This window comes from Callorhinus ursinus, unplaced genomic scaffold (assembly GCF_003265705.2).
Source record: "Callorhinus ursinus isolate GAN/ISIS: 27379988/994484 unplaced genomic scaffold, GSC_fseal_2.0 scaffold4, whole genome shotgun sequence".
In the NCBI taxonomy this organism is placed as follows: Eukaryota; Metazoa; Chordata; class Mammalia; order Carnivora; family Otariidae; genus Callorhinus; species Callorhinus ursinus.
In genome coordinates, this window is record NW_027397066.1 from 125354319 (window position 1) to 125377091 (window position 22773).

The window sequence follows — 22773 nt, forward strand, 5'->3', positions numbered from 1 at the left end:
AAAGAAGGAAGGAAGGAAGGAAGGAAGGAAGGAAGGAAGGAAGGAAGGAAGGAAGGAAGGAAGGAAGGAAGGAAGGAAGGAAGGAAGGAAGATTTTTAAGATCAGGGATGCACTACATTTCTGTGAATAATATAGTCTTAATGCTATTTAATACTCCATTTCCAAATCTTCCCAAGGGGTTTAGTACTTCATGCTAGCAAAACCTGTACATTTTGGAAATCAGAGCAGGGGTCCTAGAACTTTTAAAAATAAGATGCAATCTCCTGAAGTGGAAGATAATACCACTTTAACTCGGGCAAAATGTTTAGTTTCAATATCTGAATGAAATGCCTTTCCTTCTGTTCCTTATACACTCCTTTTGAATCTTGATCACTCCTCATGATGTCAGCCTGCCTGACCCCCCTCAAAAAAAAACCCAAATGGCCTCCTATTTTTGGCTGCTCCCCGTTCCACAGCAATCTCTTTAACTAGATCATATTAAAGGGTGGAGGTCAATATTCTGTTGAAAGCCTCTAGGGGTATCTGCTTTAAACAATTTACTACCTGAAGTTGTCTAACTAATACCTATCCAGAAATGCAAGTGATATAATGAGCTGGGAGGATTTCCTCTCCCTGCCCCCCCCTCACACCTGATTTTCCCCTAAAGGAAATCTCCCAGCCTATTAGGTCATATCCATGGAAAGATGGGTTTTGTTATGACTGCTGCTGCTGCTTCATTTCAATTTATCAACAGCTTTTCCTCAAAACAATTTAGAAATATCTAAATTTCAAATTCAGTTCAAAAAACACAATTATTCTCTCCCTCACATACAAACATTTTGGAGGAGCACTATTTATTGTGAATTAAAATGACGTCATTTTACATAGTAAAAAAAAAACAAAAGTAGACAGGAAATGCTATTTTTCTTCAAATTTAATTGATTCTGATTTTATGGTCAAGGTAATCTATGATGAATTTTCAGGGAATTCTCTGTAATACAAACATTTAAAATGCCTTTTTACTGTGCCTATATGTTTTATCTGTAGGGCACTGTAAAAAATTACCCTAAAGATGCCTGAAATGACTAGGATGTTCGTGCTAAAAGTGTAGGAGGAGCTGATTTTTTCTGTGGCACAGTGACCAGCGTTGTCCATTTTTCATGAACTTATCTACGAAATAGGGAACGTGAATTGTCCACTCTTCCTCCCAATACAGTAATTTGCTTAATCCTCTCAGGGCAGCCCTCAGCTCCTGACCCAAACTTTAGTGGGTCATGGAGGAGAGCTGGCTCTACCTGCTGCCATCTGTCTCCCTCACCTCTGCTAAAAAGGGCAGGCATTGAAGACTGGTGCCTGTTCACAGATCCCTTGTCCCTGGAAGAGAATTCAGGGGACTCTAGAAACATTTTCTGAGATCATTCTCAATATTTCAGTCCCAACCACATGTGTGTTTTAGGGACTGTCATGGAATTCAGAGACCCTCATGCAGGCACACACAGAGTGATGGTCAGACAGTGGTAGGTCAAATTCTCTGAGAGAAGCAGGAAATGTGCACCGTCTTCAGAGCAAGCTGGAGGAGAGAGAGGGGAGGGACTTTATAGCCCTCTCTCCCCATGCTTCTGCCCCTTACTGGCCCTCAGTGAGTTCTTTCATGGAAAAGTAACTGAAAGTCTGATTTTCCCTGTTAGAGACATTCATTCATCTTCATTTTACTTGTGGGCAGGATTACTGTGATTTAGAGATGAGGATTTATGTGTGTTTCTCCTCCCAGGATTCTGCTTGTTGCTCCTCCGACATTTTCATTCTGATTCTATGTAGGAATCACAGCTTCACAGGGTCTTGCCCTTTCTTCAGGTCCAGCCATTCTTTTTCCCAGGTACCGATTCTATGTAGTCAGTTTCTTCCTCACTCATTGCTGCATCCTCCAGCAGATACCGATGGAATTATGAATATCCCATGCATGTGAAAGGGCCAAGTAAACTCAAGACTTTTCTAGGGTCTCAGCCATCTCTGTTCCAGGGAAGAAAAGCGTAAGTGCCCAATTCAGCCTGTAGCTTAAGCCAACATGCTCCAACTCTGTTTTACCAGAGAATCCAGCTATCAGAGCTTCATTGCTTCACATCTTCTTTGGTCTGCCTATTGATGTGGTGCTTTTCCATCCAGTTGGGCAAGATTGAAAAAAACCAGATGGTGCTAGCCTAATGATCTTTGGTGACTCTAACCGATGCTGGATTCTGGACACGTTCAGAGATCTAGGCTGCCAATGGTCCACCGCCAGCCTTGCTCCTGCTTCAGTGTACAGCTTTCTTGAGTAGAACCCTTACCCAGGAGAATAAGTAATACAAGGAAGACACCAAAGTTCCACAATTAACTACTAAGAGGAAGTTTCAAAATTCTTGGCAATAGTCATAAGCAAGGGGCCACCAGCTCCCGAAGATTCAGAGTCAAGTAGACAATCTAAAAGCCAGGGAAACGGTCATAAGCCAGGAAAGCCAGAGCAGGTGGAGAATCAGCACAAAGGACAAACGAAGCACCATAAAATGATATCAGGGAAAAGAAATTGAGAATTGAAGCAATTATTTGACCTAGACTTAGATACTTTTATCCTCTTCTGACACTACAAAAGAACAATTCTGAGGAAGGCAGGCCTGGAATAGTGAACGTGCAGCTATATGATAATACTTGACTTCAAGGTGTGTGAGTTCGGAGATAGTAGCGATTCCCAGGACATACAATCTCTTTCCCCATATTTCTTTGCATCACAAGGTTATGGCACTGAAGCACCATCAAGGTGATTCACCATAGCTCTCTCTATTAACTCGATAACCCTAACAAAAAGCAACTATGTCATCCTTGGCATTGACAGAGCTGGGAGTCAAGGTGAACACTGGACATAGTCAAATATGCCCCCTAGCTTGCTACTCAAAGTGTGGTCTGAGGACCAGTGGCATTGGCATCACTTGGTGCTTTCTAGAACTGCAGTATCTCAGGCTGTGCTAATTCTATGCTGCTCAGGAAGAATGACCATCAGACTGAAAAGGAAAGAACAAATACTCACAGGAGAGAACTGAAGCTCAAACCAAGAAAACATCTCAGAAAACAAAACTGAAGCTGCTCTTAGTTTGTCAAATTTTCTGGGCTCAGGCAAATAATTTTCCAGATTCATCTGTCGATCTGCTGTCTTTGAGAAAGTGGACAATGAATGTGATATGAGAATTCTGGAGAATGGTAAATGTCTTCACTTTCAGAGAGGAAAGAGTATAAAAATTACAAAGTATGGACAAGTAAGTAACTATGGACCAGATTTTATTCAGTTATCAATTGAATGGTATGTAATTAAAGCAGTAATGGTACCAAGAGCCAGAATGTGCATAAAAACAATGTCAAGCCACCTTGAATTTATTTCTTTTATTTAATTTTAATTTTATTATTATTCTTGTTTTGTTTTTTACTGGATTACTCTACCAGGGAATGATTTGTGATGTTTCCAAATGTCAGGAAGGCAATTTTCAAGGTTCTCATAAAATCTTTGTAAATCAGGTAGAGAAATATAAGCTGATTGGGAGGTTTTGTATGATAAGATGGACAGTATCATTACTAGCTGAGATAGGGAATAAAGGAGAGAAGATTTAGAGAGGGGAATACATAATTATTTCAGTTTTGAGGGATGGCTATGGGATATTCCAGTAAAGATACCAGTAAGCAGTAGAAAACTTGAAATAGAAGCTACAAATGGCTAGAAAGGGAAGAAAATTCATGAGAAGATAAAGAAAAGACCAAAAAAATGTAATTCATGCATTGAACAAATATTCATTCATTCATTCATTCATTCATTCATTCAGTGTAAGATGCTCTTCTAGCACTGAGAACACACTAGTAAATAAAACATAGAAAATTCCCTGCCCACATTGGGCTTATATTCTAATGGGAAGGACAAACAGTAAGCACAGTAAACAACTTAACTACCCAGTATGTTAGGAGGTAATATTTGCTATGATTTAAAAAATAAATAAAGCAGGGAAGGCAGTTAGGGAGTGCTAGCAGGGGTGGAAGATAAAATTTTAAGTGTGTATCATGGCAGGTGTGGGATTCTTGAAAAGGTAATATGTGAGCTAATTATCTTAGGCAAATATGACAAGGAGCTAAATCTAGTGTTGGAATGCAATAGCTTTACTTACAAAGCTCTGCAATTGGTTAATATATATGATTGTACAAATAATTCTTCTTGGACCTATGAAAATGGTTAGGTACATTTCCTCCATCAGATTACTTTATAGTTATCTCTGGGTCTATCACCCCTCTATACTCTGAATTCCTGAAGAGCAACAACTTTTCTTTGTGTGCTTGGCAATATATAGTGAAGAAAAGAGGGGTAGAGAAAGAGAAGAAAGGAGGGACAAAAGGAGAACCAAATGGAGATACATTCGAGTATCTAGTGTCTTAGGGTCTGCTTGTCTAGGGTTTGTTTTTTGGTTTTTTTTCTTCAGAATTAAATCAATGTAAGTACTGCCCTTAAGAAACTGTCCACCAAAAGTGACATAATGGGCTTCATACATTGATCCACAGTGTTGACAGTTTGGTCCCACTCTAGATTGCATAGATAGAATTACATCTGAAATACTGTATTTTTTCCTAAGCAACATATTGTAAAAGGGATACTTTTGAGAGTGGTTCCATACCTCTGTTTTATACTTCCTTCTCTTTTGTAGAACTGCACTTCTTCCACTCATGTGACTCCTACATGATTTGTCCAGGGCTGATCATGTCCTCCATGTTGGAAGGTCAGTCAGAATAATCTGGGGGCGGGGGCAGGGGCGGGTGGGGGGGGCGTATAATAAGAGATCTTTCCTTTTGGTAAGAGCAGGAAGTAAGTCAATTGCAAATAGCTGGAAGCCAGCCATTTTCCTTAACACATGGGAAAAAAAGTCCATAGTAAGAGGTACTATATATATATATATATATCTCGGGCTCCCTGCTCAGTGGGGAGTCTGCCTCTCCCCCTGACCTTCTTCCCTCTCATGCTCTCTCTCTACCATTCTCTCTCTCTCAATAAATAAATAAAAATCTTTTAAAAAAATAAATAAATAAAGCCAAGCAGGAGCAAGCAGAGATTTCAAATAAATGAAAAGAGAGTACATCTTGAAGACATTACATTTGACCTCTGAACAACATGGGGGTTAGAGGCACTGACCCCCCGTGCAATAAAAAATTGAGTATAACTTTTGACTCCCCCAAAAAACTTAACTAGTAATAGCTTACTGTTGACTGGAAGCCTTACTGATCATATCCACAGTCAATTAACACATATTTTGTATGTTATATGTACAACATACTGTACTCTTATAATGAAGTAAGCTGGAAAAAATAAAATGTTACTAAGAAAATCAGAAGGAAGAGAAAATAGATTTATAGTAGTATACTTTTAAAGATCCTCATGTAAGTGGACCCTTGCAGTCCAAACCCACATTGTTCAAGGGCCAACTGTACTTGAGTCTGTTGAACCAGCTGAGCCTGAGATGTTAAACAGATACAAAGAACATATGCCCCCCATACTCTACTCTCTTGGAATCTCCACTTATATGAGCATAAAGATTCAAGTATCATTTTGCTTAAACTAAGTTGAATTACCATTCTAATGAAGATGTTGTAAAACCATTTTTTAATATATAAACTGAAGGGCTTAATCTAAAAAGAGAAGACGGATAACTAGGGTGGTGGCTTCAAGAAGACAAAAATCCAGACCAAGGGGTTACCAGCTCAAGGGACATAGGTGATGAGCTTCACATGGAGAAGTGCCTGAAAACTTAAGCAGTCCTTAGAATTAAATGGGATGCCACTTGAACAGAAGCATTATGAGTCTCTGGATTTTTCAAGTAAAGGCTATGTAGGTACCACATGATAAAGATGCACACTTTGGATGGAGGGTTTCAGGAGAAAATCTTTAAGGTTCCTTAAACTCTGGGATTCTATTATTCTCAAAGGCAAAACCACAAGTGGAAGTATTGTTGGAGAAATATTATTCCCCATATTTTCATAAATGCTTAGGCTGAGTACTGACACAGAAAAAATCTGTTGGTGAAAGATATCTAACCATAAACAAGCTAATGTTACATTATTAGGTAACAAAATTTCCAAAGAGATCAAAGGCCAGTTATCAGGTGGTAATCTGTAAACTTGTGTTGAGATAAAAAAAGAGGATTTGACCCCTTCCAGGAAAAAATGGTAATGAACCATACAGTAATTTCAGAGTTATAAAGGAAGCGTTCAAGTACCCACCTAAATTTCCAGACTCTGAAATGTGAATTTCATACTTACATATGGCAATAAATGTATTAGATTCCATTATATCAAAAAAGAGAAAATTTAGAATAGTGCAATGTTATGTTTTAGTAACATTTTAGCTACTCATATCCTGTTGCTACTCTCCTTTTAGTTCCAGTATGCTACAAAATATTAAGGAAGAAGTATGTAATTATTCCACATCTACATATTTACATGAACTATCTGGATGCTTAAAATCCTAAAGAATAAAAAAAATAAGGAATTTAGGGGTTCCAAAATGGTATACTTTTTCATAGATGGTGTATTCAAATAATATTTTTATCACCCAGAATTGAAATAGATGCTAAAAAGGTGAAAGGCTGATGACCAGCCTCTGAACTTATTACAACTAGAAAGTTAATATTATGAATCAACAATAGGATGTTTTTCCTCTATGAATTAAAGATCTGTCAACTGTTCTGCTCTATACTTACAAATCAATCATTATTTTAAAAAACAGTTATGTGCTTTAGAAATTCAACAAAAGGAAAATTTATCACTGAGATCATATGAATCTGCAAGGGATTAACAGCTCACTGCAGAAAGACATCAAAAGAAAGTAAGTGTCTTATTCATGGAATACAATAGGTTATCTGAAGGAAGAAGATATTTGCCATATGGTTAGAGGTACTAAACAAATTCAAGTAGACCTCAAAGAAGACTGTTTATATAAAGAAAATCTCACAAAAAAATAAAAGTATAAGGTCATTGCAATAGTACAATAGATTACAATTGATATAGGTCCTGGCTCACAATTTTCGCTTAGATATTGAGAATGGATTCTGTGTATGCGGATGCATTATTTCCCTTTACCTAATAATATAAACTGCATTTGATACTTTACATTAAAAGTACCATATAAAAATAAGAGAAAATAGGTCAAGCATCAAAAGTTAATGAAAAGAATTTTTAAAAGATTGTGGTAGAAGATAAGATCTCATTGCAAAATATCATTCAATCTTTACCTTTATTGAGGTAAAAAAATAAACATATATACATAATTCATGTACAAATTACATTTTTTAAACTAAAAATTAAGAGTTACATTATTTGTCTTTAATTCTTTCTGGTTTAGAAAGAATTGAACTGAGTTTGCTTGGCTTTCTTTGAAATGATTAACTCAACCTTCCCTTAATAATGGTTTCAGGTTTTCTCAACCATAGTTTAATCTTATAGATTTCTACCAATCTTCCGAAACTTAAGAGAGTTTCTTTTTTATTTATTTATTTTTTATTATTATGTTATGTTAATCACCATACATCACATCATTAGGTTTTTTTTAATAATTTTTATTGTTATGTTAATCACCATACATTACATCATTAGTTTTTGATGTAGTGTTCCATGATTCATTGTTTTCGCATAACACCCAGTGCTCCATGCAGAACGTGCCCTCTTTAATACCCATCACCAGGCCAATCCCCTCCCCTCGAGAACCCTCAGTTTGTTTTTCAGAATCCATAGTCTCTCATGGGTCTCCCCCTCCGATTTCCCCCCTTCATTCTTCCCCTCCTGCTATCTTCTTCTTTTTTTTTTTTAACATATAATGTATTATTTGTTTCAGAGGTACATGTCTGTGATTCAACAGTCTTACACAATTCACAGCGCTCACCATAGCACATACTCTCCCCAATGTCTATCACCCAGCCACCCCATCCCTCCTACCCCCCACCACTCCAGCAACCCTCAGTTTGTTTCCTGAGATTAAGAATTCCTCATATCAGTGAGGTCATACAATCTCAAAATTTATCATTTAAATTGAAATACTGAAGTAATAGAAACCATTCAGAAATCAAACAATTTTATAAATGTTCATCTATGAAAATTATATTCTAGGAATGTTGGGCAAGGGTGTGTATGAAATGAATATTTACAGCAGAAATAGAAAATCAAGGCAATAAGATCACCTCTTTTTCATAAAAATACACAAATATATATATTTAAGAACCCCAAAATAAAAGCAAGTAGCCACTTTTTGTAGTCTACAACCTACTAAATTCAACCTAAATATACTGGATTTGAGGATTACAGCTCCTTGTTTAGTAATAAGGCTAATTAAAAGTCTTAGTACACCTGTACACACATTTGTATAGGCAAATGTACCTAAGTACTACCATGCCATCTTTTCTTCTCCTTCTAAATTTTGAGATCTTCACAGTTGAAAAACCAGGGAGATAAGACCAAAAAAAAATAGAAATCTGAAAACTTGTCTTTTAGGCTTATGATCATTGAAGATTAGGACAGAAATGATCATGATTCTGCTTTATCAACCTTATCATTTATCTATGTGAGGCAACAGGTTTCATTCCCTCCCGAGAATAGGAATGGATGCACAAATTTACCATGACTCCAAATCCAGTTCAGCAGCAGCATTTTTAGTTACCTTAACTTCCTTGCCCCACCCTTTAACAGACAAGGGAGTGTCTCCTTAAAAAATACTGCTGAGTAGGTGCATAAACCAGTCCTATATGCCAAATGTAGAGGGTTCCTGCAAAGCTTGTGGGTATGTGTGAATGAATTCCATCATTTTTTTCTTTTTTTCTGTAACTAAGAAGAGAAAGGGAAAAAACAAATCTCTTGTATTTACTGTAGCCTGGCAGTGGCAATATATGTGTGACATATTTTTACCCTTGAAATGCAAAAGTACTTTAGAAATTGGCCAGTACCTTATTGAAGTTGACTGATGACTGATGGAAGGTTATAATACACTCTGCCTCATACAGACTCTAAGGAAACCTCTAGCTGAAAATATATGGGAAATTCCTAACAAGAAAGATCCTTTAGGCCAAGCTTATAGGGTCCCAAACATTTGGATTTTAAAGTTTCATGGAATTTTTATGATATAAATGGTGCAAGATTTCAAATAAACAAGAAAATATTAACACTGTTTCACTTAGATATTTGCAATGAAATGTCTGTATGTGATGTATTTACAGTTTTATATTGCTCACCACTTTGCTTTATTTTCACAGTTTCCCTCTCCCTGAGATTCTGTTCCAGTGATACTTTTTAATCACTGCAGCCACTGTAAGATTTGCTAACTCATGAAGTAAGGTTTCAGTCTACTTCTCTTAAGTAATCATCAGAAAGGATGTTAACATTTAATATACAAATGACATAAAGCAGCATGACTGGTAAGAATACTGAGACTTAAGAGTTGGATCCCAGTTACCAGTTCTGTTTTTTGTTTTGTTTTGTTTTGTTTTTACTTTTGTGACCTTGAAGAAGTCACTTAATCTTTCTGAATCTCAGTTTTCTCAACCAGAAATTAAAAGGATTGAAACAAAGACCTCTAAACTCCTTCAGCCATCATTCCCTAAAATGTTTAAGATATCCCTGCAAAAATTAGCTAGATAACCCTGCAAAACTCTGCCATAGCTCTTTATGCCTGCAACAGATGGTAGACCGTACAGGAAAATGTTTAGCATTCAGATTAGCTGGCTGGCTTCAGTAAAATAACTATAATAAACACTCATCTTTCAGACTGTACAATTTTTTAATCATTGAAAGAGCTGGACTAGATTTTAACTTAGTGACACCTATGAGGAAAAAAGACACCCCAGTCAAACTAACCAGGTAAAGAATATTTACAGGAAAAAGACTTATATAAGAAGTTCAACTGTTTTTAACACCATTAAGTAGTTATAAAAAACAGCCTTCTTTTCTTTAAAGCAAGTCTTTTTGTGGAACAGTTTTTGATAACAAATTCAATTTCTTTAATAGATATGGATTACCCAAATTTTCTATTTATTCTTGTGTCAGTATGGTATGTTATCTTTTTTCAAAGAATTTGTCCACTTCATCTTAGTTGTTGCCTTCATAGTAGGCATGAAGTTATTCACATCTCTTTCATTTTTAATATCAGAATTTGTGTTTTATCTCTTTTTCTTAATCAGTTTTGTTATAACCTTACAAAGTTTATTAATCTTTTCAAAGAACCAATTTTTTGCTTTGTTAACTTGCTATATTGTTTCTCTGTTGTTTATTTCATTGCTTTCTTATCTCTATAATGAATGTTATATGGGCACTGAAAAGAATATTCTAAGGTTGTTGACTGTAGTCTTCTATAAATGTCAACTAGGTCAAATTAGTTGGTGGCTTGTTCAAATCTGAGATACCACTATTTATTCTTTTTACTAATTTTCCTATTATTAAAAGAGGCATGGGAAAATTTTCCAGCCATAATTACGGAGTTGTCATCCATTTTACTCTTTAATCCTGTCAATTTTTGCTTTATTTATGTTGAATCTCTATTACTAAGGCATACACGTTTAGGATTATTATCTAATTTTAATGAATTGACCCTTTTACAATTACGAAGTATCTGTCCTCTTTGTCTCTGGAAATAGTCCTCAAAGTCTACTTTGATGTTAATATAGCCACTTTAGCACTCTTCTGCTAGCTTTTTTCCATTGCTTATCTTTGACTATTCTTTTACTTCCAATTAATGTTTTTACATTCATCTTTTATGGAGAGCAGAGAGTTGGGTCTTGCTTTTTAATCCAGCCTGACGAGCTTTTATGTTTAAGTATACTGTTTATTCTGTATATTTAATATAAATGTTGCTACAGTTGGGTTTAAGTCTACCATTTTCTATTTGCTGTTTATTCACTCAATATGTTCCACTTTCCTGTCTTCTTTTGGGTTAACTGAACAGTTTTTGTATTCCATTTTAGTTTCCATACTAACTTTTAGGTTTGCCTTTTTGTATTAGTGGTTGCTCAGGGAATTGTAATATGCATTCTTAACTTATCACACTCTACTTAGAATTAATACTGCTACACATAAAATGAAAGAAACTTGCAAGAGAATAACTCTATTTCTTTTGCTATTATTGTCACACATATTTGCATCTACCTAACTTATAAGTAAAATAATAATGTTATAATTTTGCCCTAAATGGTCAGTTTTAAAGAAATTTTTTTAAAAAAATATATTCTTTTATATTGATCAATATATATTTTCTATTTTCAGTCTCTTTATTTCTTCTTGTAGATTCAAATTCTTAACAGGTGTCATTTCCTTTCAGCATGAGGAACTTCCTTTAAACATTTATGAAGTGCAGATCAGCTGGCAATAAATTCTAATTTCTTTAACTGAAAATTGTTTTTTTCATCCTCAATGCTGTGAGATAGTTTCATTAGATGCAGAATTATCAGCTGATAATATTTTTTCTTTTAGTACTTTAAATATATAATTGTATTGCCTTCTGTCCTCCATCATTTCTGATGAGAAGACATCCATCATTCTGAGAATTGTAACCCTCTGAATAATGTGTATTCCACCACCACCACCACCACCACCCCCTCACCTCCCCGGTTATTTCAAAAGTTTTTTCTTTGCCTTTGATTCTCAACTCTGACTGTGCTGTGCCTACATGGGGTTTTTCTTGGATCTATCTTGCTTAGATGTGATGATCTTGGATATGTAAAGATGTTTTCCATTAAATTTAGGAAAAATTCAGCTATGATTTCTTCAACTATTTTTTCCTGCCTCTTTTTATTTCTCTTATCCTTTTAAGATTCCAATTCATATATGGTAGTCCACTTGATATTAAATTATAGGTCAGTCAGGGTTTGTTCATTTTTATTCTAATTATGGTTTACTTTGCCTCAGACAAGTCTCTATAGATCTACAAGTTTATTGACCTTTTCTACTGTCCTTCCCAATATGCTGTTCAACACATCCAATGACATTTTCATAACAGATACTGTATTTCTCAGTTCCAGAATTTTTATTTGATTATTTTTTATAGTTTCTATTCCTACACTGGCATTCTCTGTTATTATGAATTTCTTTTCCTTTAGGTCCTTGAACATTTATAATAGCTGCTTTAAAGCTCTTGCCTGTTAATTCCAACATCTGGGATAACTTTTTCTTTGATGTAAGCCATATTTTCCTGTTTCTTCATGTCTAGTATTTTATTTATTGTATATATAACATTGTACATTGTAGAGATTCTGGGTTCTGTTATTGTCCTTAAAAAAATGTTGAGTTTTTTTAATTCTAGGTGGTGGCTGAATTACTGGTTTATCATCTTCAAATTGTCAAGGCTTGGTTTTATGTTTTTGTTTGGGCAAATCAATTTGTTTTGTCCTCAGTACTAAGGTGAATTCCTTACTCCTGCGAATAGTCTCCACTCTTAGGTGTTGGCCTTCTAAGACTTCCATGTAAAGACTGAGGTGTTCACTAAATCCCAATCACTTGGTAGGACTTAAACTCCAACTCTTGTCTCCTTCCATAGTGAGCAGCAATCTGCCTAGGCTTTAAGTTCCACAGATGTAATGAGTCTATTGTGTTCACTCTGTCCTTAAAACCTAAAATAGCAGGTGCTTGATGTTAATTATTAAATGAATAAACTATCAGTACTAAACTATATTTGGTGGATTGATAAATGAATGTATTACCAGTGAATAAGAAAACACAAGTGTGAAACCTGTCCTTCTAAGAAACTTCACTGTTACCTTTCCACAGTCTCTTCTTTCCACCTCACTGTCTGATCTATCTCACAAAATCAATAGTTTTTCACAAAAGTTTGTCAACACATTTGCTACATATAGTAGCAAGGCAATCTAAAGAATCACTCACAGATTCATTGAAAGGTATGCTTTTAGCATAGTGAACTGTAGTATCCTGTTTCTAATACAAAAAACAGCTGAAGCATTGTATACAATACTGTCACACTGCTTTTCCCAGCTACTACATAGTAAGCTCCAGCCTGGTCTACTGAATGATCATTAATATATTCAAAAAAGAAAAAGGATTTTTTTTTCTCCTTGCCTTAGCTGGATTAAATGGAAACACTGAAAATATTATGCTAAAAACTTGAGCTTTCAACAACATGCACTTCTTTACACCTAGATACTTAAGTCAAGATAAAACCCAAAACAAGCACATTAATTTATACTTTTCTGCTATCATATAAAGATACACCTGGGAAAAAAAGAAAAGATATACCTGAGTCCTGGCTTTGGTCTTGGCTTTGGTTTGATAGGCTGTTGCTCTTTCTTCATTAAGGTTTTCTAGAATAAGAGAAAGAAGAATTGACTTAAGTAGGAAAACAACTTCATTGTGTGTAAATTTTAATTTCATTAATGTTCTATTATCAAAGGGAGAAAGAACGATTCCATTCTAATATATATTACAAACCTAAACACTGATGTAAATTGGTAAGTATACCATGAACAGAAATATCCAAAATGGAGTCAGGAATGTCAAGGGCCCTAAGATGTCAGGAGGCAGGAGACCACCGGGGAAATGCACGACCACACCTGGATGGGGAACATGAACTTATAGACTGTGCCAACCACAAATTGCTACATTCTGTTGCAGTTCTCAGAATGAGGCTCACATCACTGAACTCCAGCTTAGCACCTGGTATAGTAACCTATCCTAAATAGACCAACATTAATTATTTTTAGCGACACCAGTCAGAGTTCTTGCAAAACAACTTATATAAGCCTGCAGTTTTGCCTTTATATGCTCTGTCTTTGTCCTCCCTCCTTGGAGCATATTTTAGTTTCCTCCTGAATCTGTGTCTCCTGGGTTGGAATTCCTAAAGACCCCAAATAAACTTTTGGTTTGCTTTATAGCCTAAGTACTTTCCTGTTTGGCAATACTCAGAGGAGTATGACCATTGAATCCCCTCCAGCACCTTTTGGCACCCAGGAATACAATTCCTACTGATCATTCCAGTGAGCAAACATCCATACAAATCTATTACAGTTGAGAATTTATTTATTTACTTATGTGTCCTCTGTCTTATAAAAAGAGATTCAAGACAGCTTACAGAAAATACAGTACATATGAAAAAGGAAAATAAGAAAATCAGGTTAAAGGTAAAATATGGATAGAAAAATAATGTCAAATATTTTCCGGTATTACTTGATGTGTCACACAGATTTGGCTCTCAAATCCCTAGCTATCAAAATGTTATGGACGGAATTATGTCCCTCCAAAATTCACATATTGAAGCCCTAATCCCCAATGTGACTACATTTGGAAATAAGGTCTTGAGGTTAAATGAGGTCATAAGGGTGAAGTCCTAATCCAATAGAACTTGTGGCCTTATAAGGAGAGGAAGAGATGCCAGGGATATGTGTGCACAGAGAAAGGGCTATGTGAGGACAACCAAGAAGCAGCCATCTATGAACCAAGGAGAGAGGACTCAGGATAAACCAACTCTGCCACCATCTTGATCTTAGACTTCCAACCTCCAGAACTATGAAAAAATTAATTTCTGTTCTACAAGCTACCCAGTCTGTGGTATTTTATTATGGCAGACCAGGCAAACTAATACAAAAAGTAACGAAGAAAACACAGTAGTTCTAACATTCATAATGTCTATAAGAGAAGCAAACTTCTTGTGAAAATTTCTTCCATGATCTTCCAAAAGAAGCCTAGTATAAAATGATGGTCAACTGCAGCAGCATCTATTCAACAATTACACCAGAGTGTTTAATGTGTTTTTTGTTTGTTTGTTTTTGTTTTTACAATCTTTCAATATCGGTCAACAGTAAAAAGAACAACTCAGGAAGATAATTCTACAAGACCTCAGAATAACTGGTCATTCCCTCTCTGGCCATTCAGTGTGATCCAAAGGTTAAGCTGATACCTAGAGGCATTGATGAATTGCATATCTACTTTATAACCCGCCATGACAGTTATTTTGCACAAAATAGCTTTTGAAAAAAATGGTCTCAGATAAGAGGAATTTAAGGTACTCTTGATAAATGAGGAAAAGGTTAATGGATTTTGGGTTGTTGATTTTGTCTTCCCCCTCAGACTCTATAATAAGTCAGGAATAGCAAACATATTGGTTATTGTTACATGGTATGCTCATGATACCACAAGGAAAATGCTTATTTTAGTTTTGCTTTTTAAGTTTCAAATTTGTGTTTAACCACTATTTGACAACTGAAGCAAAAGAAGTCTCTTATATAAAATCTCAAAATACATAAAGGATAAATATAGAGATGAAATGTGGAAGACAGTTGTGTTTGTACTGCAAAAATAGTATTAGGACATAAGAATGATTGTTTTTAAATATTTTAAACAAATGATAACTCTCTCTTTTAAAGTTAAATTCATTCTGTCTCATACTGCTCTCTCAGATACAATCTAACTTGTATATGTTAATTTGTATTTTATGCCATTCATTTTTTTAAGATCCACGATTAACTTTTCTTCTATAATTATGTTAGAATGCCACAATAACCTTGAGAATTAGTTTGTAACATCTCTCAACTACTTGTTACTTTTAGAATTCCCTGGTGATGTTTTCATTTTCCCAAAGTAAACAATCATCCTCAGGAATAATACTGTACTTTAAAAAAGTTATGTGCAACATGTAGGTGATAATAAAACATGAAGCAGGACTTATATATTTTAAATGTTGCCCTCAAGATATCCCAAGACATGTATTCATGGCTACAAAAATACTAATTGACTACAAAAATTAACTTTAACCAATATATTCCATACTTTAGCACAAAACAATGTGCTTGGCTTGGAACACACAGTCTGTATGTGATACTACTATTTATGCTTGCCAACTTAATATTTTTTAACTGCTTCCTTCTTGGCCAGACTAACCAAATTGGCATGTTCTCCATGATGAAGGGTGTCAAATGTGAAGGCTGCTATGTAATACAGTCTCAGACAAACATTCTTGAGGATTTTTGTTACTAAAATATTCTCTGATTTTTTCCAGTTACTCTCTTGCAACTTCATTGAATTCACAATCCCCATTGTGTCCTCTCTTGGCATCTAACAGAACTAGAAACTGGTTTTTGTTTTGGATTTTTTTTGGGGGGAGGAGGGTGGTCTCTTTTTTGCAAAATCAGCAGTCTTTTTATTTAAGAAGTCCTATGGGATTTTTTTATAAGTCTTAGTTTTCTACATATTTATATATTTAAATTTCCAGTCCATTTTGCCTTAATGTTTCAACTTGATTCTCTCTCAAAATCTTTCCCCTTTCCACAGGTATTACCTGCTTCTTTAAACGACTTCAAGCTCTTAGTCACTTGACGACAATGCATCTGGAGTGACACATTCTAAATACTTGATGTAAAATGTAAGTCATTTGTTAAACTCTCATGTCAAACCTTTCAAAATTTTGTAACAACCTGTGTGTTATTTTTTCCAAACCACTTTTCAGACTCCTTTGCCCCACATATTTTCTCAAATACCACAATTTAACTGGTACCAAGCTTACTTCTGATAATTTACACACTTCTAGCTTCTTTTTAGAAGTAGTTGTCTAGTCCATCAATTATCATCTTCTTTCCATATCTCATCTGGATTTTTTTTCCTTTTGACAATGCTGCTAATTTCTCTCACAGCATAATAATTAAATTCTTGATTAACCACAGATGAAATATGGAAGAAAGCCTCTCACTTTGGATATTAACTCTAAGACATATTTCTATATTACTGATATTAGTGTGAATTCTAGAATTCACATAAAAAGGTAATCTATAATTGGCATATTATGCCCCCATACTTACCCCAAATGCAGTTAAAGGGTATTTTCTAAGTAGCAAGGAATTTTCATAGTTTTAAACAGCTTTGTGACCCTACCAGAAGTATATATAAACACATCATTAAAGGTAAAATGAAAGGTTTGTTTAAAAGTAGGTAACTGTGAGGAAAAAAATCATTAATAGCATATACATATAAAATTATAATTATACATTAAAACATGTGAAATAAACTGAAAATGTTTTTTTGCCAGGCTTGACTATTAACACTTATGTTTCCCCAGTAGAAGTCAGTCATGTCACTAGCACCTTCTGTGAAATAGCAATGAGCTACCTTCCTTACATTGCTCATGCTACTTGTATAAAAAGTGGTTTAAAGAGAAAAATGTCAATATCCTTGCACACATGCAGAATTAGAAGGCACCAAATACATCATTCTGGGATTTTTCACAAGTATTTTTGCATTATTAAATTTGAGAGCTTTCCCAAACACATACAAACCACAGGAGGGTTTTCAAGCCATAGAACCACCCATAGGAAGTTGTGATAGGCCAGGAAATCCACAAAGATTCCCAAAATCTTCTCATGGAGTCAGGAGCCTCCATTTTGGAAGATGGGTTTTTTTTCTTTTTTTAAAGATTTTATTTATTCATTTGAGACACAGAGATACAGAGAGAGAGCATGAGCAGGGGGAGGGGCAGAGGGAGAAGCAGGCTCTCTGCTAAGCCAGAATCCCTATGTGGGGCTCAATTCCAGGACCCTGGGATCATGACCTGAGCCGAAGGCAGACGCTCAATGACTGAGCCACCCAGGCGCCCCAATAAATATACTATAAGTGAAGTTTTCTGCAAACTTACCTGTACTAAAGGTATGTCTAAAGGATGCAGTTTAAGAAGAAAAATCATCCTATAGGTCTGAGATGCTAGATACAATGACAAATAAAAAAAAAAAAAGAAAGGGGGATAAGCATGTCGGTAAACCTAAACAATGAAGAATAAAACAAAATAACTGTGTCTAATTTGTGAGTTTAAAAAAAGAGAGGAAAAGTACTGGGGAAGATGGCAGAGTAGGAAAACCATGGGCTCATCCCATCCTACATTTAGGTAGGTATCATCCACATCCAGGTCAATAAACTGGAGAATGATCAAAGATGGGCAGAACCAACTCCACAACTAAATATAGAGAAGAAACTTCATCTGAAAGTTAGGAAGATCAAAAAGGCAGAGGGAGGCTGCCCATGGGAGGGAGGGAGCTGAATGCATGGAGAGGGCAGGATCCTGGGGAAGACTAACCCCCTAATGTTTGGCTTTGATAACCAGATGGGTTGAATTCCAAGAGTTTGTAAAACCAGTGGGACTTGGAGCCTGGAGCTTTAAAAGTCTCCTGAATCAGCAGTGGGCAAGTGAGAAGGGAGAGTGATAGCTGGGTCCCTACTCTTAAAGAGACAGCTGCCTGCGTGGAGAAGCAGTTTGCACAACACCAGGGGCAAATGGGAGACAGATTTGTTCATACTGCTTTTGGAGTGTGTTGAGGAACTTCTCGAAAAATGAGGGAGCTGGCAGATGCCATTTTCCTCCCCCACCCTCCAGCATAAACACAGAGCCACCTGCAGGAGGTGGGGCTACACACACACTTGCTACTTAACCTGCTAGCAGTGTGTCTGGCCCATGAGTTCTCCTGAAGAGTCCCACACTCCAAGACTGCTAGCATCAGCCCCCTGGCCTTAGCACAAATTTTGTTAAAGCTACGCACCCCACCCTCAGTGCACTCTGCTCAGCTACCCTGCAGAGTCCAGCCACGCATACCCCCAGCTACTGTGGTATGTCAGGCCCAGCTACACCAGCCAACATCATGCACCATACCAAGCCTCACACCCCTGGCCACCCCAGCCTGTAGCCCACAGCTGCCACACTGCTTTGGAGGATCAGGCAAATTTTGCTAACACCAGCTGTCTTGCTCCCAAGTTCGCTGGTGGGCACACTGCCTCAGAGCTGGCCTCCCTGAGCCCCACTAACACCACAGAGAGCAAGGAGAGCCCACAAAAGGCAGAGAGTCAGTGCAAACAACTGCACTGAAAGCAAAAGTGAATCAGACACAAGAGCAGGGCATCAGCAACAGATATAGGATATTCTCCTGAAGTGCCAGGTTCTGATGAACAGAATACACTGCATTGCAGGACACTACAGGACTTCTTTTTCATAAGGTCACTACTTTCAAGAACAGAAGACATGCCTGACTTTCTCACCACACAGAAACAGAAACATAGAGGCAGACAAAATGAGGAGAGAGAAATATTTAACCCAGATGAAAGAACAGAACAAGGCCACAGCCAGAAATCAAGCAAAACAGATATAAGTAACATGCCTGACAGATAACTTAAAGCAATGATCATAAGGATACTCATTAGACTTGAAAAAAGAGTGGAAAACATGAGTGAGACCCTTAACACATAGACAGGAATAACATAGCAGAGATCAAGAGCTGAATAAATGAAATGAAAAACATACTTGAAGGAATGAATAGCAGGATGGAAGAAGTAGAAGAATGCATTAGTGACATAGGAGATACAGTAATGGAAAGTAATCAAGCTGAACAAAAAACAGAAAAAAGAATTACACAAAATGAGAATAGACTTAGGGGACTCAGTGACTCCATCAAATATAGTAAGATTCATATTATAGGAGTCCCAAAAGAAGAGAGAGAATAATTGCTGAAAACTTCCCTAATTTGGGAAGGAAAGAGATATTCAGTTCTAGGAGGCACAGAGAACTCGCATCAAAATCAACAAAGCAGATCTACACCAAGACATATTGTAATTAAGTTAGCAAAACATAGTGTTAAAGAAAAAATTTTGAAGAGCAAGACAAAAGAAGTCAGTAAATCACAAGAGAAAACCCATAAGGCTAGCAGGAAATTTCTCAACAGAAACTTGGCAAGCCAGAAGGGAGTGGCATGATCTATTCAATGAGCTGAATGGGGGAAAAAAATCTGCAGCCAAGAAATACTCTATCTGGCAAGGCTATCATTCAGAATAGAAAGAGAGATAAAGAGCTTCCCAGACAAACAAACACTAAAGGAGTTCATGACCACTAAACCAGCCCTGCAAGAAATATTAAAGGAGACTCTCCGAGTGGAAATTACAGACCAAAAGTGACACTATAAAAGTAAGAAACACAAAAGCAGTAAAAATGAATATTTCTATTAAAAAATCAATCAAGGAACTCACCAAAAATAGGATATAAAATATAATAACATATACCTAAAATGTAAGGAGGAGAAGAGAAAAGAATGGGTTCAAACTTAAGCGACCATCAACGTAATAGAGACTGCTAGATGCAGAAGATATTATCTACAAACCTAATGGTAACCATATATCAAAACCATTAATAAACATGCAAAGAATAAGAAAGAAATCCAGGGTGCCTGGGTGGCTCAGTTGGTCAAGCGACGGCCTTCGGCTCAGGTCATGATCCTGGAGTCTCGGGATCGAGTCCCGCATCGGGCTCCCTGCTCAGCAGGCAGTCTGCTTCTCCCTCTGACCCTCTTCCCTCTCGTGCTCTCTATCTCTCATTCTCTCTCTCTCAAATAAATAAATAAAATCTTTAAAAAAAAAAAGAAAGAAAGAAATCCAAATCTATCACTAAAGAAAATCAGCAAAATAAGAAAGACAGAAAGACAAGAAAGGATCAGAAAAAAATCTTCAGAAACGACCACAACACAAGCAATAAAATGGCAATAAATACAGACAAACCATAATTACTCTGAATGTAAATGAACTAAATGCTCCAATCTAAAGACATAGGGTGACAGAATGGATAAAAAAACAATTTCCATCAATATGCTGCCTATGAGACTAAAGACCTAAAGAGACCTGCAGATTGAAAGTGAAGGGATGGAGAAATATCTATAATGCAAATGGATGTCAAAAGAAAGCTGGAGCAGCAATTGTTACATCAGACAACACAGACTTTAAAACAAAGACTGTAACAAGAAACAAAGAACGACAGTACATAGTAATAAAGACAACAATCCAACAAGATATAACAATTGTAACTATTTATGCACATAACATAGGAGCACCCAAATACATAAAACATTTAGTAACAAAAATAAGGGAAGTAATCAATAATAATACAATCATACTAGGGGACTTTAACACCCCTCTTACATCAGTGGACACATCATCTAAACAGAAAATCAACAAGGAAACAATGACATAGAATGACACACTGGAGTACATGAATTTAACAGATTTATAGAACATTCCATCCCAGGCGCCTGGGTGGCTCAGTCAGTTAAGTGTTGCCTTCAGCTCAGGTCATGATCTCAGGGTCCTGGGATCGAGCCCCACATCAGGCTCCCTGCTCAGCAGGAAGTCTGCTTCTCCCTCTCCCTCTACTTGCCACTCCCCCTGCTTGTGCTTTCTCTCCCTCTCTCTCTCTCTCTCTGTCAAATAAATAAATACAATCTTTTTTTTAAAAAAAAAGGAACATTCTATCCTAAAACAGCAGAACACACATTCTTTTCAAGTGCACATGGAACATTCTCCCATAAAACCAGCCTTTTTCAAGAAGATCAAAATCATACTATGTATGTTTTCTGACCACAATGCTATGAAACTAGAAGTCAAGCACAAGAAAAAAATCTGGAAAGATCAAAAATACATGGAGGTTAAATGGGTGAATCAGGAAATCAAAGAGGAAATTAAAAAGTACATGGAAACAAATGAAAATGAAAAACAAAACAGTCAAAAATCTTTGGGATGCAGCAAAAGCACTTCTAAGAGGGAAGTTTATAGCAATACAGGCCTATCTCAAGAAGCTAGAAAAATCTCAAATAAACAACCTGACCTTACACCTAAAGAAGTAAAAAAAGAACAAACAAAACCTAAAACCAGGAGAAGGAAGGAAATCATATAGATTAATGCAGAAATAGGGGCACCTGTGTGGCTCAATTGTTTAAGCATCTGACTCTTGATTTTGGCACAGGTCATTATCTCAGGGTCATGAGATTGAGCCCTGCATCAGGCTCTGCACTGAGCATGGACCCTGCTTAAGATTCTCTCTCTCTCCCTCCCCCTCTGCCCCCACTTCCCAAAAAAAAAACAAACAAAACAAAACAAAACAAAACAAAATGGAACACATCAATGAAACCGGGAGCTGATTCTGTTAAAAAGCCATCAATAAAATGATAAACCTCTAGCCAGACTTATCAAAAAAAAAAAAGAGAGAGAGAGAGAGAGAAGAGACTCAAAAAAAAATAAAATCACAAATGAGTGAGGAGAAATATCAACGAATACCACAGAAATACAAATAACTGTAAGAGAATATTATGAAAAACTATATGTCAATAAAGTAGACAACCTAGAAGAAATGGATAAACTCCTAGAAGCCTATAAACTACCAAAACTGAAACAGGAAAAAATAAAAAATTTGAGTAGACTGATAACTAGCATGAAATTGAATCAGAAATAAAAAAAATTCCCAATGAACAAAATTCCAGGACCAGATGGCTTCACAAGTGAATTCTACCAAATATTTTTAAAGAAGAGGTAATATCTATTCTTCTCAAATATTCCAAAAAATAAAAAAGGAAAGAAAACTTCCAAATTCATTCTATGAGGCCAACATTATCCAGAAACCTGATACATTAATTCAGTAAAGTCACAAGATGCAAAATCAATGTACAGAAATCTGTTGCACCTCTATACACCAATAATGAAACAGCAGAAAGAGGAATTAAGAAAAAAAACCCATTTACAATTGCACCAAAAATAGTAAGATACCTAGGAATAAACCTAACCGAAGAGGTGAAAGACCTGTACTCTGAAAACTATAAAACACTGATGAAAGAAATTGAAGATGACACAGAAATGGAAAGACATTCCATGCTCATGGATTAGAAGAACAAATATTATTAAAATGTCTATACTACCCAAAGTGACATTTAATGCAACCCTTATCAAAATACCAATAGCATTTTTCACAGAACT

General features: G+C 36.2%; 1 protein-coding gene across 3 annotated transcripts in view; it reads right to left on the minus strand.

Annotated features, from left to right (window-relative positions):
• Window positions 1-22773, minus strand: part of IQCM (IQ motif containing M) — a 434938-nt gene that overhangs the window by 208976 nt on the left and 203189 nt on the right. For all 3 annotated transcript variants that reach the window (XM_073892341.1, XM_073892342.1, XM_073892339.1), the window contains one exon: window positions 13258-13322. In XM_073892341.1, the coding sequence (XP_073748442.1) occupies window positions 13258-13322 (65 nt within the window). The remainder of the gene's footprint in view (window positions 1-13257; window positions 13323-22773) is intronic.